This window comes from Hyaena hyaena, unplaced genomic scaffold, assembly GCF_003009895.1.
Source record: "Hyaena hyaena isolate Hyena2069 unplaced genomic scaffold, ASM300989v1 scaffold_34, whole genome shotgun sequence".
Classification (NCBI taxonomy): Eukaryota; Metazoa; Chordata; class Mammalia; order Carnivora; family Hyaenidae; genus Hyaena; species Hyaena hyaena.
Genome location: NW_024080665.1, coordinates 1180453 through 1193205, shown reverse-complemented (window position 1 = coordinate 1193205; position 12753 = coordinate 1180453). Strand labels below are relative to the sequence as shown.

General features: G+C 40.8%; 1 protein-coding gene across 8 annotated transcripts in view; it reads right to left on the bottom strand.

Annotated features, from left to right (window-relative positions):
- Positions 1-4473: 4473 nt before the first annotated feature.
- The window catches only part of POLD3 (DNA polymerase delta 3, accessory subunit), a 56222-nt gene continuing 47942 nt past the window's right edge, over positions 4474-12753 (bottom strand). For 6 of the 8 annotated variants that reach the window (XM_039228771.1, XM_039228768.1, XM_039228769.1 and 3 more), the window contains one exon: positions 8471-8972. In XM_039228771.1, coding sequence (XP_039084702.1) covers positions 8770-8972 — 203 coding nt within the window. In that variant the 3' untranslated portion in view covers positions 8471-8769. Of the gene's footprint in view, positions 4584-6912; positions 7004-8470; positions 8973-12753 lie in introns of those variants that run through there. The other 2 variants (XR_005527792.1, XR_005527793.1) reach the window with 2 other exon arrangements.

Genomic DNA, 12753 nt, shown 5'->3' with positions numbered 1-12753 from the left:
CTGAACCACCCAGGCGACCCCAGTGTGCCCAACTTTAAAACCCATTACTTTCCACAAAACCAAGAAGTGACAGCTGCTTCCCTGATAGCAAAAAAGCAACTACCTGTAGCTGCTCTACTGCTTCTATAGGCTGAGAAGCCACATAACTCATGTCTTGAGCTATGCACAATTCTAACTAAGGGGAAGGGGGCTTCATGCAGCTTTATTCAGGATAGCTATTACACGTTAGGGATGAGCTTCGAGGTTTGCAGCAAAAAACCTACTGCTAGAATAAAAGCATTATCACTGAATGGTCCTGGGTATCATGGCTGTTCAGTGAGTGGCTGATATGCACCCTAATGATATGCAGTACTGCTTACCGTGCTCTACACCCCTGGAAAACAGCTCCTGTCAAGAATGGATGATGATAGGACACTCACAGTCTAACCCTCAAATCTAAGCTCTACCATGCTCTAGCTGGGGAGCCTCTCTGCCACTCAATTTCCTAATTCACAAAATCAGGCTGATATCTACACCTCACAAAATTATTAGGATTAAATAACAAAGTATATGGGACCACTTGGTGTGGAACAGGTTTACAATAAATATGACTTTGGATGAATTTAGTTGACCATTCTGGGACTATGGGTCATTTTGGCCCAAGAATTCCAGGGAGATGCAGTAAGTTCCAGGTCTAAATCAGAGTTTCTGTTTGTGCGTCAGAGAATGGCCTACATGTATCCTGAGTGGAATTGTGGAACCAATCCCATCTCCATGGTTTAACTAGGACCATGGCTCAAACAAGAGCCAGAGGATTTCGAAGCATGAGATGACCCAGCAAAGCCTAATCATTCCAGATTTGAAGCCACTCCCAACTCTCTCCTGTCATATGTTTCCAAGGAAATCAAGAAGTCATTTGCCTAAAACCGAACTAAATCCAACTTCATATTATTTTCCTCTACTTGCTCTATTGCAAGATGCAGGTGCAACTTGGCTCTGACTTATGACCTCCAGGTAATTCTCTCTTCAGGTTACAAAGGGTGATTTTTCTAATGTACGATCTGGACAAGTTAAAATTCTGCAGAGGCTTTCTATTGTGCATAGAGTGAAGTCTAACTATCTAGCAAAGACCTCTGTGATCTGGCCCCTGCTCACTTATTTGCCCTCATGGCCCACTGCTCCACCTCTCCTCAAACCGCTTATAGTCTCTAAACACTCCCTGCTTTCTCTTGTGCCTGTGCACCCCTTCTGCTCCATGTCCTGTCCTTTCTGCCAGGGATGGCATCACGTTCCCATTTGGCAAACTCCCTATTCTCAAAACCTCAGCTTAAGCATTTTGTCCTCCGATGCCTTAATCTCTAAGGCAGTAGCAGACAACCCTTCCCAGGGCCCACATCAACTTGTGGCCACATACCTCCTTTACACAGAGAAGGAAGGACATGGTACAGTGGGAAGAATAAAGGCTTCAAGTCTAGAGTTCAAATTCTGGCCCTCCAGGCCAACCAGAGGAGAGTGAGCCTCAGCCTCTAGCCTAATGTACAGTCCACTGGCATGGTTTTTCCTAGGTAAAGATAGACGCAGGGCATCATAGTAAAGAGTCGGTGACTTGAACCACTAGCAAGATCATCCCTATCTGGGACCAACAATTTTAAAGGTGTAATTCACTTTATTTCTCTTGTTCCAACTTCCATGTTCACTCACACACCTATCTGACAAGGAGTCAGCTTCCTATACAGGAATCACAACCATTTAAGTATTCCAGTTCCTTCAATTTTCCACTATAAATTTACTATTAAAGACACATCTCAGGGCGCCTGACTGGCTCAACTGGTGGAGCATGTGACTCTCGATTGCGGAGTCACTTTGGGTGACTTTGCGTGTAGTGATTGCTTAAAAAGAAAATCTTTAAAAAAAAAAAAAGACGTATCTTACTGGGCACTTATTGGGCAAAGTATTTAAACTCTCTGAGCCTCCCTACTTTCATTTGTAAGTGAAGGTGTTGTGAGGATTAGAGAAAGTGAATTTAGATATCTTGCATGAATTTTGGACCTTGGTAAGCACTCTTAAGTATTATACTAGCATTATAGCACATTATAAGTATTGGTCTACATCTCTCCCTTCACTAGATAGTTAAATTCCTCAAGGGCAAGAAATTCATCTTTGTATCCCCAGCATCTAGCACAACCATGCTGGGCACATAGTAACCTTTTAACAAAAGTTTGTGAAATGTACAAACATGCACATGTTTGCCTTTCCAATGATGGTCTGTCCCAGGAAAGCAGAGAACTTGTCATGTACTTCTTTTCTATCTTTCACAGCAGCCATCATGGTTGTTGGGCAAATCAGGAAGCATTTTCAAAGCACGCTTATCAGCAGACCAACAGTTTCCTCTTATGAGAGGTTGCTATATAGTGGAAGGGTCACACAATGCAAAATCTGAACCTAGGTTCTAGAATGCCCTGGTTCACTCCCTTACTGTGAGATCTTGGGCACACTAGGTAAACAAACTAGGCTTGTTTTCTGCAAAATGGGGAAGAGAAAAACTTTGCAGGTTATCACAAGGATGATATAAGATAAAGTAAAGCACCATATAAAGGTAGACTATAACGGAGTTTCATTATCAGGCTTTATGGTGTGCAAGAAAATGGTTCTGCTTCCTATACATCCCATTCCAGGATAGAATAAAAGAGAACCATGATTATGCTATGTTTCTATAATTTTCACACATCTTTTAGAAAAAATTGGTTTTGATATTCAAAATGGAAAAACTGCCTTGGCCTAAGCCAGTACAATCAGTGGGCAACAAATGTTCAGGGGCTACTTCTCTACCTGTGAACCCGCAGCATGGCTTAAATAGGGGAAAGAAGTACCAAATTTCCTCTTGATTTTCTTACAAGTGTATGTGAAAGGCAGGGCCAAGAACTGGACAATCTTTTTCAAAGAAAAAACAGTGTTCTTGATTTAAACTGAAACCAATTAAGTGCATTGCTTAGGGAACCATGCTCTATTTAGACGAGCTTCCTGGTGATCTAAAATTAATCAGAAAACATTATTTTATTCTAGCCTCTCTTTAAATTCTTCTTAACATTTATTAGTCCACTTATCTAAGTTGGTAATTTAGTAAGCGCAGTATACTGAGCATAATGGAATCTTTGTTTATAGATTCAAGACCACTTGGCAGGGATGCCGTAGAAAGGACTCAAGCAGCAGATGAGTGGTTGAGTTAGATAAACATTAAGATCGCCTTCACATCTCACAATCTGGGAACCGAACAACTAGTTGTACTTTCACTTATAAAAACGAACATCAATCACCACTGGGCAGTATCGAAGTGTGAACTAATGTGGAGCCAAGAGCAAGATAGCATAGTGGCTAAGACTGTAGGCACTGAAGCCAAATTGTCAAGATTTATACCTTGGCTCTGTGTCACATGCTAACTCTGTGATTTTAGACAAGTTACTCAACTTTTCTGCCTTCATTTCCTCATGTGTAAAATGGGAATAAAAGCACTTATCTCACAGGGTTACTATGAGGATTAAGAGTTAATACTTCTTAACATACTTTGAACAGTACCTGACACATAGTGGGTGCTCAAAAACATGTGAGTTATCCTGTTCTGTGTGAGTTTAATGTATGTCCAAATACTAGGAGCTGCCCATGCAGCATTTCATAAAAGCCTTAAAGCAACCTTTGGGGTATCTGGGTGGCTCAGCTGGTTGAACATCTGACTCTTGGTTTTGGCTCAGGTCATGATCACAAAGTTGTGGGATCGAGCCCCGCATCGAATCCCTGCTTGGGATTCTCTCTCTCCCTCTGCCTCTCTTCCCAGCTTGCACTCTTTCTGCAGTCAATCAAACAAACAAAAACTACTCTTTAAAGTAGGTGGTAGCTCACTGTAAGGATGAGGAAAAAAGTTCTCAGAGGAGGAATACCTTACCTAAGGTCAGAGCTTTAGACAGAGTTTGAATCCAGAGCCCTCTGCCTCCCAACTTGTGCTGTTTCAAAGCATCCTGCCAAAATTGAGCGTGCATAAAAGCAAGCTGAATTCATGCTAATCCAATATATATCCCATAAACTACCTTTTGGAATAGTCCTTGGTACCTGCTTCTTTCTTGTCAAAATTCTCATTCTTAAGTAGGACAGAAATACCTCCACTAATGGTTCACTGAATTATAGATTACATATACCATGACTATGTAAATGATGAGTGACATTCAAACAGTTGAATAAAATCCACTAAAATGGCAAACCGTACTCACCCTGTTTTCTTGCATTAAATCCTCTGGTGTTTTTCACAAAGGACTATAAAATGTTGCCCATTAGAATCATCCTGGTTCTTTTCTAATTATGAAGTTCCTGTCTCTCCCTCATCTAATCATCATCTCCACTGCTACATAATGCTATTTAGTATGCATGTCCTGCCACTCCAAAATGGTAACCTCTGAGCTCTTGCAATCTCTAAAGTATCTTATCCAGGAATGAACAGAACTAGCATTCATCAACTGCTTGACACTTTGGATTTGCATGATCCAAAGCAGATATTCGACAACGTGGGTTTTCTTCAAGAGCAGTCCAGTAAAAGATGTGAAGAACCTTAAGAAAGCCTGAAAGACCAAAAGAAAGAAGTTAAAGAAGGACTAGCAATGAGGAACTTTTTTAAGTCTTAAAAAAAAAAAAAAAAAAAAAAAAAGAGGGGGAGAAGCCAAAGTGAAGCCTCAAGAAACAAGGAGTCTGGCAAGGGCAAATGAGAAAAAAGAGAGGGAATGGTGTGGGGGAGCCAGACAATATTTAGAGCTTGAAATGAAAGGGCAATTCTAGAATTAAGGTGGGTTTGGATCAGAAGCCCTACCAAGTTTCTCTGGCTGAAGAGCCTGGGTGGCAGTCTGTGGGTGGCCCACACTTAAGAACACACACACAAAAAAACTGGACACAGATACAAGTGGTGAGAAGTGTCATGAAGCAGGGAGTGGCAAGAGTCGATCCTAAATGCAGTCATTTGGGTACAATGTGCCCTTCAGAGAGGGCATGGTGACAGCATGGGCTAATTTACAGAGCCGCCAGGGCAATAACTCAGAAAGCAATACCGCCTTCTCACAACAAAACGAGGCAGCCCCAGAATGTTTCATGGTGGTAAAAAGCTGCATTACAGCATACTGAGATCCCGGAACCAATGAAAGGAGACAAGTTTACCAAAACGAGTCTTGACACAGAGTACGTTTCTGGCAAATACATTATTATGCACTCATTCTACTCATGTCCTGGAGAAACTATTTAGTTTCCTTATATGGCCCTTCTCTTCAGCTCTCTCCTGTAAAATAACTAATGTCTTCTTAGAGAAACAAAGATAGAAAAGAAATAGAACTGTTCCACCCATCCTCCCACCCCTCCTCGGTTCTTTTCAGGGAGGTGAGTGGAGGCACATATCCTTGAGAGTGTCTGAGAACTACCCCATTTTTGAAGTCAGTTTTAGAAAACTGAAAAACCTTCTGCAAGAGAATTCGTGTTGATGGGGGAAGACAAGGGAAATACTGCAACTGTCTACGCTGGCTGCCAGAATTAAGCAGCCTTGTTTTAGCTGGGACGTTTTTTAATCCCATTAAAACTTTAGTTTTAATAGTACTAGAAGATACCATGTACATGGGTAGAAATACTCACCATATGGCACACAAAATTAAAGAATATGCCAGCTGCCCTCTTAAATGAGAATCAACTTCTAATGTTATTACTCTTCTTAAAAATTTTCAATTGGCCTTCACAGTCTTCACATAAAATCCAAACTTCTTAGCTTGACCCCAACTTCATTTCTCAATACATTTCATCCCTATTTCCAAAGTCGTGTCCATTTCCCCCCAAAGCCATGTTCCTCTGACTGGAAAATCTTTTCCATTTCTCTTTGCTTGGTAAAATCCTACTCACCCTTCAAGTATCTGCTTAGCTTTCTCTCTTCCAGGAAGAATGCCCACACTCCTATGAGCTCTCAGAGAAGCCTGTGCTTACTTGTCACTGCACTCACCATATGACATTATAATTTCATTTTACTGGCTTGTCCCTTCCAATAGATCCTGTAGACAAGTGCTAAATTCTAGGATGCTACCTATATCCTCTTGTGCCCACATCAAAGGCCTGACACAGGAGTAGATACACATAAATGTTTTCATGTATAATAAATACAGCCATCAATGAATCTTAGTTTCTTTCAATAGAAAACCGTCTACTCTGAAATTTTTCACAATATAGGACAAGTATCTTCCACCTTTGGTCACATTTACTGCCAGAATGATGACTTTGAAAGAGTAGAACATCTGGCTCATATCCTTGAAAACATTTCAGGAAGTTGGTGGCTGAGTGCATTTCTCACACCAGGAAGGAAGCCACCATTTGTAAAGCACCTACGTGCTACAACTGTGCACCAAATTTATGCTGCATGTATACATTTCTTCAGTCTTGACAAACTACAGTAACTCGTTTTAGCTCTATTTTGACAATGAACCTGAGGCTTAGACATTTGCCCAAGGTCACATGGCTAGCAAGTGATGAAGCCAAACTAATACAATGTGCAAGATCAGGACTACATTTTTCTCCTAAATGAACTAAAAAATGATGTTGGCTGAAACCAAGATTTCCCACTGGGTTGAAAAAATGATGAAGGCAGCAAATAACTTGTGCATCTCAGACTATGGGTGTGCAGTTTTAACAATATGAACTGAAAACCAGCTTTGTTCCTGTTCAGAGTTTGAATAATTACACACACTGCTGCCATCCTGTCAAATAACAGACTCATCAGACATTCGGTGTGAAGCACTGTTTTAAAACAACTTCTCAAATTTATTTAACTCATGTGGATAACATGGTAGAGTTTTGTATAAAAAGAGAAAAAAAAAGACCACCACTCCCTCCCTCCTAAGTCTCGCAGACAGCTGAGTTTAGGCAGCATACTGGGCGTGGCAATCACAGGATTTTCACTATCCTCTCAAAGATGGAACTCCAATCACCACTGGAGTTTTCCAATTCAAATTCAGTTTCACTAGAGTTCCCAGCAAAATAAAAAAACAGAAACAAAAACAAAAAATCAGATTGTTGCTTTTTTCTTTAATTTTTCCAATTCTTATTTAGAAAAATGACTAGAGGCAATGACAAAAATAACCATTTAAAAGAGATCACTCTCCAGATGTTTTTTGTAAAGGTAGGTCCAGGCTTTCCATTCTTTTACATCTTAAAAAGAAAAAGGGCTGTGGAATATGTCAATCTTTACTCTATTTATTACACAGAGCCTCTGCCTTCTCAAGTCCTAGATGTAGTGCCAGGACTCATCTCAAACTTCTGGTCTCAATCAAGTCCATGGGGTGCCTGACTGGAGAGCCCTGGGTGACGATTGCTGAATATGTTCGCACGAATCCAAGGTCAGTTAGAATCCTAACCTTAAACAGCAGACGGCTGACTGCATCACGACATACGCAGGCTAAGTCAGACATCCCTCGTCTGTCAGTGGTGAGTCATGTCAGCAGCTGAGACTGTGTTCTTTTCCCGAAGCTCACTGTACAAGATCACCACCTCACCACCTTGATCCACTGAGCTCACTGTCCAGCCATCATGGAAATCACTTAAAAGTTATCAATGGAATAGATGATTTTCCATAAGTAACAAATGAGAATGTGTTACTTGCTGTTTAGTCCTATTAACAACACAGTTTCTCCACCTTTTCTTGGGCAGCCTGTACTTTTAGGCAAATGGCAGGGTTAAAAATACAGAGGAGCAACATCTGTACAAAAATGTGGCTTTATCTCTTCCTTATTACCTTCCCAGAAAATTGCGGTTTCTGAACATTCAAGTTCCTTGAGAAGGAGAACTTTTTCTTAACTGTTGTACCATGCATGTAGAAAGGGCTTTCTTTTTAGCCTCCATTTCATTGCCTGGGTTTCACTCTCTAGGTACTAACAGTGAAAAGGGAGAGAGGAAGAGATAAAAAATCACAAAGAGCAGCGTAAAGCATGCCCTGTGTCAGCAACATGGCAAGGCCTCTACTATCGTCAATGCTGACACTAAGTAATTTCTGGTGGAGTTGAATGCATCATTACATTTCTATTTGTGCTCTGCCTGAGGCTTTTCCCTACCTACTAATTGCAAGTAAAGGTCGAGAGAGCTTTTGGGAAAGGGGTAGAACATAAGCAATGTGCTGGTCTGTAGCCAGGTGTCAGTGTACTTTATAACAGAGGAAGAGAGGATTAGAGGATTAAAGGGAGATTTTTGTTTCAGCCTTTAGTCTGACCAAGATTTAAAAGACTTGCAGAAAATGGCTTCACATAGAAGTATTGTAGTGGGGAAGGGATTACGGGGGGTGGGGTGGGGGGGCAGTGGTAAACACAGCCAGTAAAATTCAGGGATAAATGAAGACCCACACAAATCCACAGAATACAAAGGAACAAGGAGGAATACTTCCTGAGCCATAAGTGCTCAGGACACAGGGTTGGGTAGGGACCAGTGAATTAGCAACTAAATGAAACCTGTTCCAATTTACTTTTGGAGTGGATTCTTCTCCAGAGCAGGTCAAGATTGTGCTTTTAAAAATGTCCTTACAACACAACAGCTTCTTAAATATTCTTTTGTCTCTTGCTTCCAGCTGATTTCCCTTTGGTTAAAAACCAGAAACAGTAAAAACCTCACAGGATGGAAGAAGTCTTTTGATACACGCAAGGTGAGGTACAGGATGAACTTACACAGTAAGTGAGAGTCTGTCTGTCTTGGTCTTCTCCCCTGACCACTCCACGTCTCTGACCTAACAGAGATGGCAGTTCACTTCCTCTGGAAGAAGCCAGTAATGGACACTTGTCTGTTGGTTTTGCCCAGAGCAGCAGTCCCTTTCTTTGGGCCCTTTCGTTCTTCTTTGGGTTCTTTTTTCATGGTCATGGCGGAGGGTCTATGTACGGAGGAGGTCTTCATCTTAAGCTCCTCTTCACTATCTGTGCAGGATTCACTCACATAGACTTTTTCAGTCACTGGCAGAATAAGAAAAAATGGGAAACGAGTGGGTCGAGTCATTTAGAACACACTATCAAGAGAATGAGATGTCTTGTTCACTCCAATTCCCTCAGACCCTCTGATCAAGGGAGACCCTCTGATCAAGGGAGACCCTCTGATCAGCTTACCTAGTACTAGAGCCTTCTCCCACTGGGAGATCAGATCAGACCACAGATAGGAAGTATGTATCATGAACTCATACAACCACTAGTTGGGGCTCAGAGCCAACATACACCCTTACTGTCTCACTGCTATGCCCATGCCTCTTTCAATGGGTCCTTAGTATTTGATTGCCCAAATTCTGCATTTGGGTCCTGGTCTATGCTAGCTAACTTTCTGAACTCTAAACTGAACTGTCTGTATCTCAAACACCTCCATGCTTTGACTTCTTCAGTCTCACTTCTCTGACCCACAGTACCCACCTGCTTTTCCGGATCTTAATCTCTGCTCTATTCACCAGTCCTCATCCTGTCTAGCCAGGCTCATAGTCATAGGCCCTACTGGCTAGATATATCCTGACATCACCCACTCACTCTCTGCACATCCTAAGTACAAAGAATTGCAGATTACTCAATTGTTTGGTTCTTAGTTCTAAATGACTCAACACTTACTACTAGTGGTCTGCATTGTGAAGAAAACTGCCCCAAGCAAACTCAATCATATAACAAACTTGATCATTTTAAGACAATGATAAAATGAGAAACAAAGTTACCAATTCTCTTAATGCCGTATCAGCCAAAGGCATACGTTTGCCTTTTCTTATACCAATAAAATTCACTGACCTTTGAAAAGAATTTTACCAGTGAGCAGTCAGTATAAGGAAGCTGAAAAGGACACAGGCACAGACAATAGCTTCCAACAATAGCTTCCAACAATGATGTCACAGAAATGACGAGGGTCTCTTCAGTAATACTGGAGCACACAAACCAACCACGAGAAACAGCGCAATGCCACCTTCCTGTGACTTTAGAGAGCTGCAGCAGCTATATAACCAAAGTCTTCTAAATTCTTTCTCAGCCTTCCTGGTAGCAGCAGGAAGATGAAGAGAAACAGTAAAGGAAAACATCTCCTCTTAGCTGAACACAGGAGCCTAATATGCATCATAAACGCCCAAACAATTAAAGTGAAAGGTATTTTGTCTCATTAAAGGACAATAATAGTTTTAAGTACTTAATTAGTGATTGAGAACAAACTGCTCCAGAGGCAGTGGCTTTGGAATCAAATACATCTGCATTCTAATATGTAGTCTGCCACTTATAAATTCTCAAACTTTTGATATGCATCAGGATCACCTGCAAGGCTTATTAAAGCAGATTGCTGGACTCTAATTCCAGAGTTTCAAAGTCAGTAGGTGACGGATGGACTTGAGAATTTGCTTTTCTAACATGTTCCCAGGAAATTCTGATGCTGCTAGTCTGGGGACCACACCTTGAGAATCCCTATTCTTTCTTCCCCTGTAAAATGGGGGTAACTGCCTCACAGAAGGTACGGATGCATCTAGTGATCTTAGCAAGGACCCATCAATGCTGGTCTTCTCCCTCACAATGGCAAAGCCATACTGGATATCAACTGGCCGTTGCCAGTGGAGCATTCCTTCACCATACTCATCTAATCTCATTAAGGGTACATAATTAACAGTTCCCTCCCTAAGAGTTCCTAGGATTTGCCATTACTTTTAAGGGCCTAGAATTCATTTGCTGATTCCTATCAACATACAGGCTAAAAATCACTGATATATATATATATATATATATAAGTAAAGTGTCCTCAAAGGCCTTACTACTCAACTGTGCTCCACAGACCAGAGGCATTAGACACTCACATGAGTTTATTAGAAATGCAGAACTTCAGGTCCTACCTGAGGGCCTACTTAATCAGAATTTGAATTTTAGCAAGATCTTCAAGTAATGTGAAGTTTGAGAAATGCTGCTCTAAGATACTTAAGGAATTCCCATGGCATACCTATTAGTTCAGCAATTTTAATCTCTGAACACTACCCCCATGTCATCAGCAACCTGAAAAGCATTATGTAACTGATTACTGGAACAAACTTATGAGCTGCTATTTACTCAATATCTCAAATTAGGGAAGTCTGAAGAGCCATATGCAGAAATAAGAAAGAAACAACTTACTACTAGTTGGTGATGTAAGACTTCATAAGCTATACTTTGTATTCAAATGGCATCAGGTCTATAATGTTAAACTCCAAAATCAATTAGCTCATTATTTCATTACTTATTACTGAAACCACTGTTTGTCTCATTGCCAATTCTGTGCAATGCATTGCTTGGGGGAGTTAAAACCAGTCAGGGCAACACCAACAAAATTTCTTAAGCAGCACACTTTGTATACCTCAAGAGCAAAAAGAAGGATTTCTATATTCAAAGCTTTAGTTACTTCAAACTACAAGACAAAGGAGATTTCAGCTTAAAAGATACAGAATCTTTATTTTAAGTAACATGCAACTTTTCTGGGCTGCCATTAAAACAAACAAACAAAGAGCCCAGTTTACATGGGTAATATCAGAATTATTCTCTACTCAAACAATGTTTTACTGTTAGAAATCTAACTTGTCTAAAAGTTTACCCCACACTAATCTCAGGGGCCCAACTCCCCAGTCACTAAAGCAAAGTCACAGAAAGGGAAAGATCAGTTTTGAAAACCCCCAGACCAGCTCTCATCCAGCATAGGACAGGGCAAGCCCCCTGTGCTTGTATACTTGGAATGGTCTGAACAGAAAGAAAAGTATAACTCCTTTGTTGGTAACAAGAGCCAAGATTCAGTAGGTTGAGCTTGGACTAAAAACCTTAAAAAAAAAAAAAAGAAAGTGCTATGTGAGCACGGTTTTCATTGTTGCATCCAAGGCTCTTAGTAGTCCTGTCTGGAGACAAGAGCACAAAAAGTCCACATCCCATACCTGGCCAAAATTGAGTACTGTGTTTTGAACAAAACAACAGGTAATTAGCCACAAACTCCCAGTAAATGCTCACAATGATACAGCTGACATTTTTCTTTTGGGGTAGAAGGAGAAAAAAACTGACACTGATGCTTTTGTCCACTTAAATTTAAATCAAAGGAAAAAGAATAAGAACTTTAATAGTAAATATATATATTATCACCAATAGTCAAACCAAAAGGCTTGAAAACACACTATTAGAAGACCGAAAGCAAACAAAACAAAATACAGAAAAACAACCCTAACTCAAAGTCCAGAATTCATAGGCTCACAAAAAATTTGGCACTGAAAAGACCAATTTCCAGTGTAAGGATTTTTATTCCCTGATCATATGCTACAATTGAAATGCCACACGCCTAGGGCACCTGGGTGGCTCAGCTGGTTGAGCATTGGACTTCAACTCAGGTCATGATCTCCCAGTTCGCAGGTTCGGACCCCACATCAGGCTTTGTGCTGGCAGCGCAGAGCCTGCTTTGGATTCTGTCTCCCCTACTCTCTGCCCCTTTCCCACTTGCATGCACTCTCTTAAAAATAAACATTAAAAAAAAAAAATCTTTAAAAAAAAATGGCAGAGACCTTTTCAGAGGAGTGGAAGGTGCAGAACAATGGGATGGGGCTCGCACTAATTCTAACAACCACACAACCTAGGAAAAGAAGATTCTTCAGAATTGATCAATCTTTTTAAGACAAAAGTTTGAACCAGAAAAAGAAAGTCAAGAAAGGGAAAAAATACTTCTTTAGGAGAGCAGGTGCCACAGGAAGGGAGGAACTACAATTATAGGTTATACAACTAAGAAGAGGTT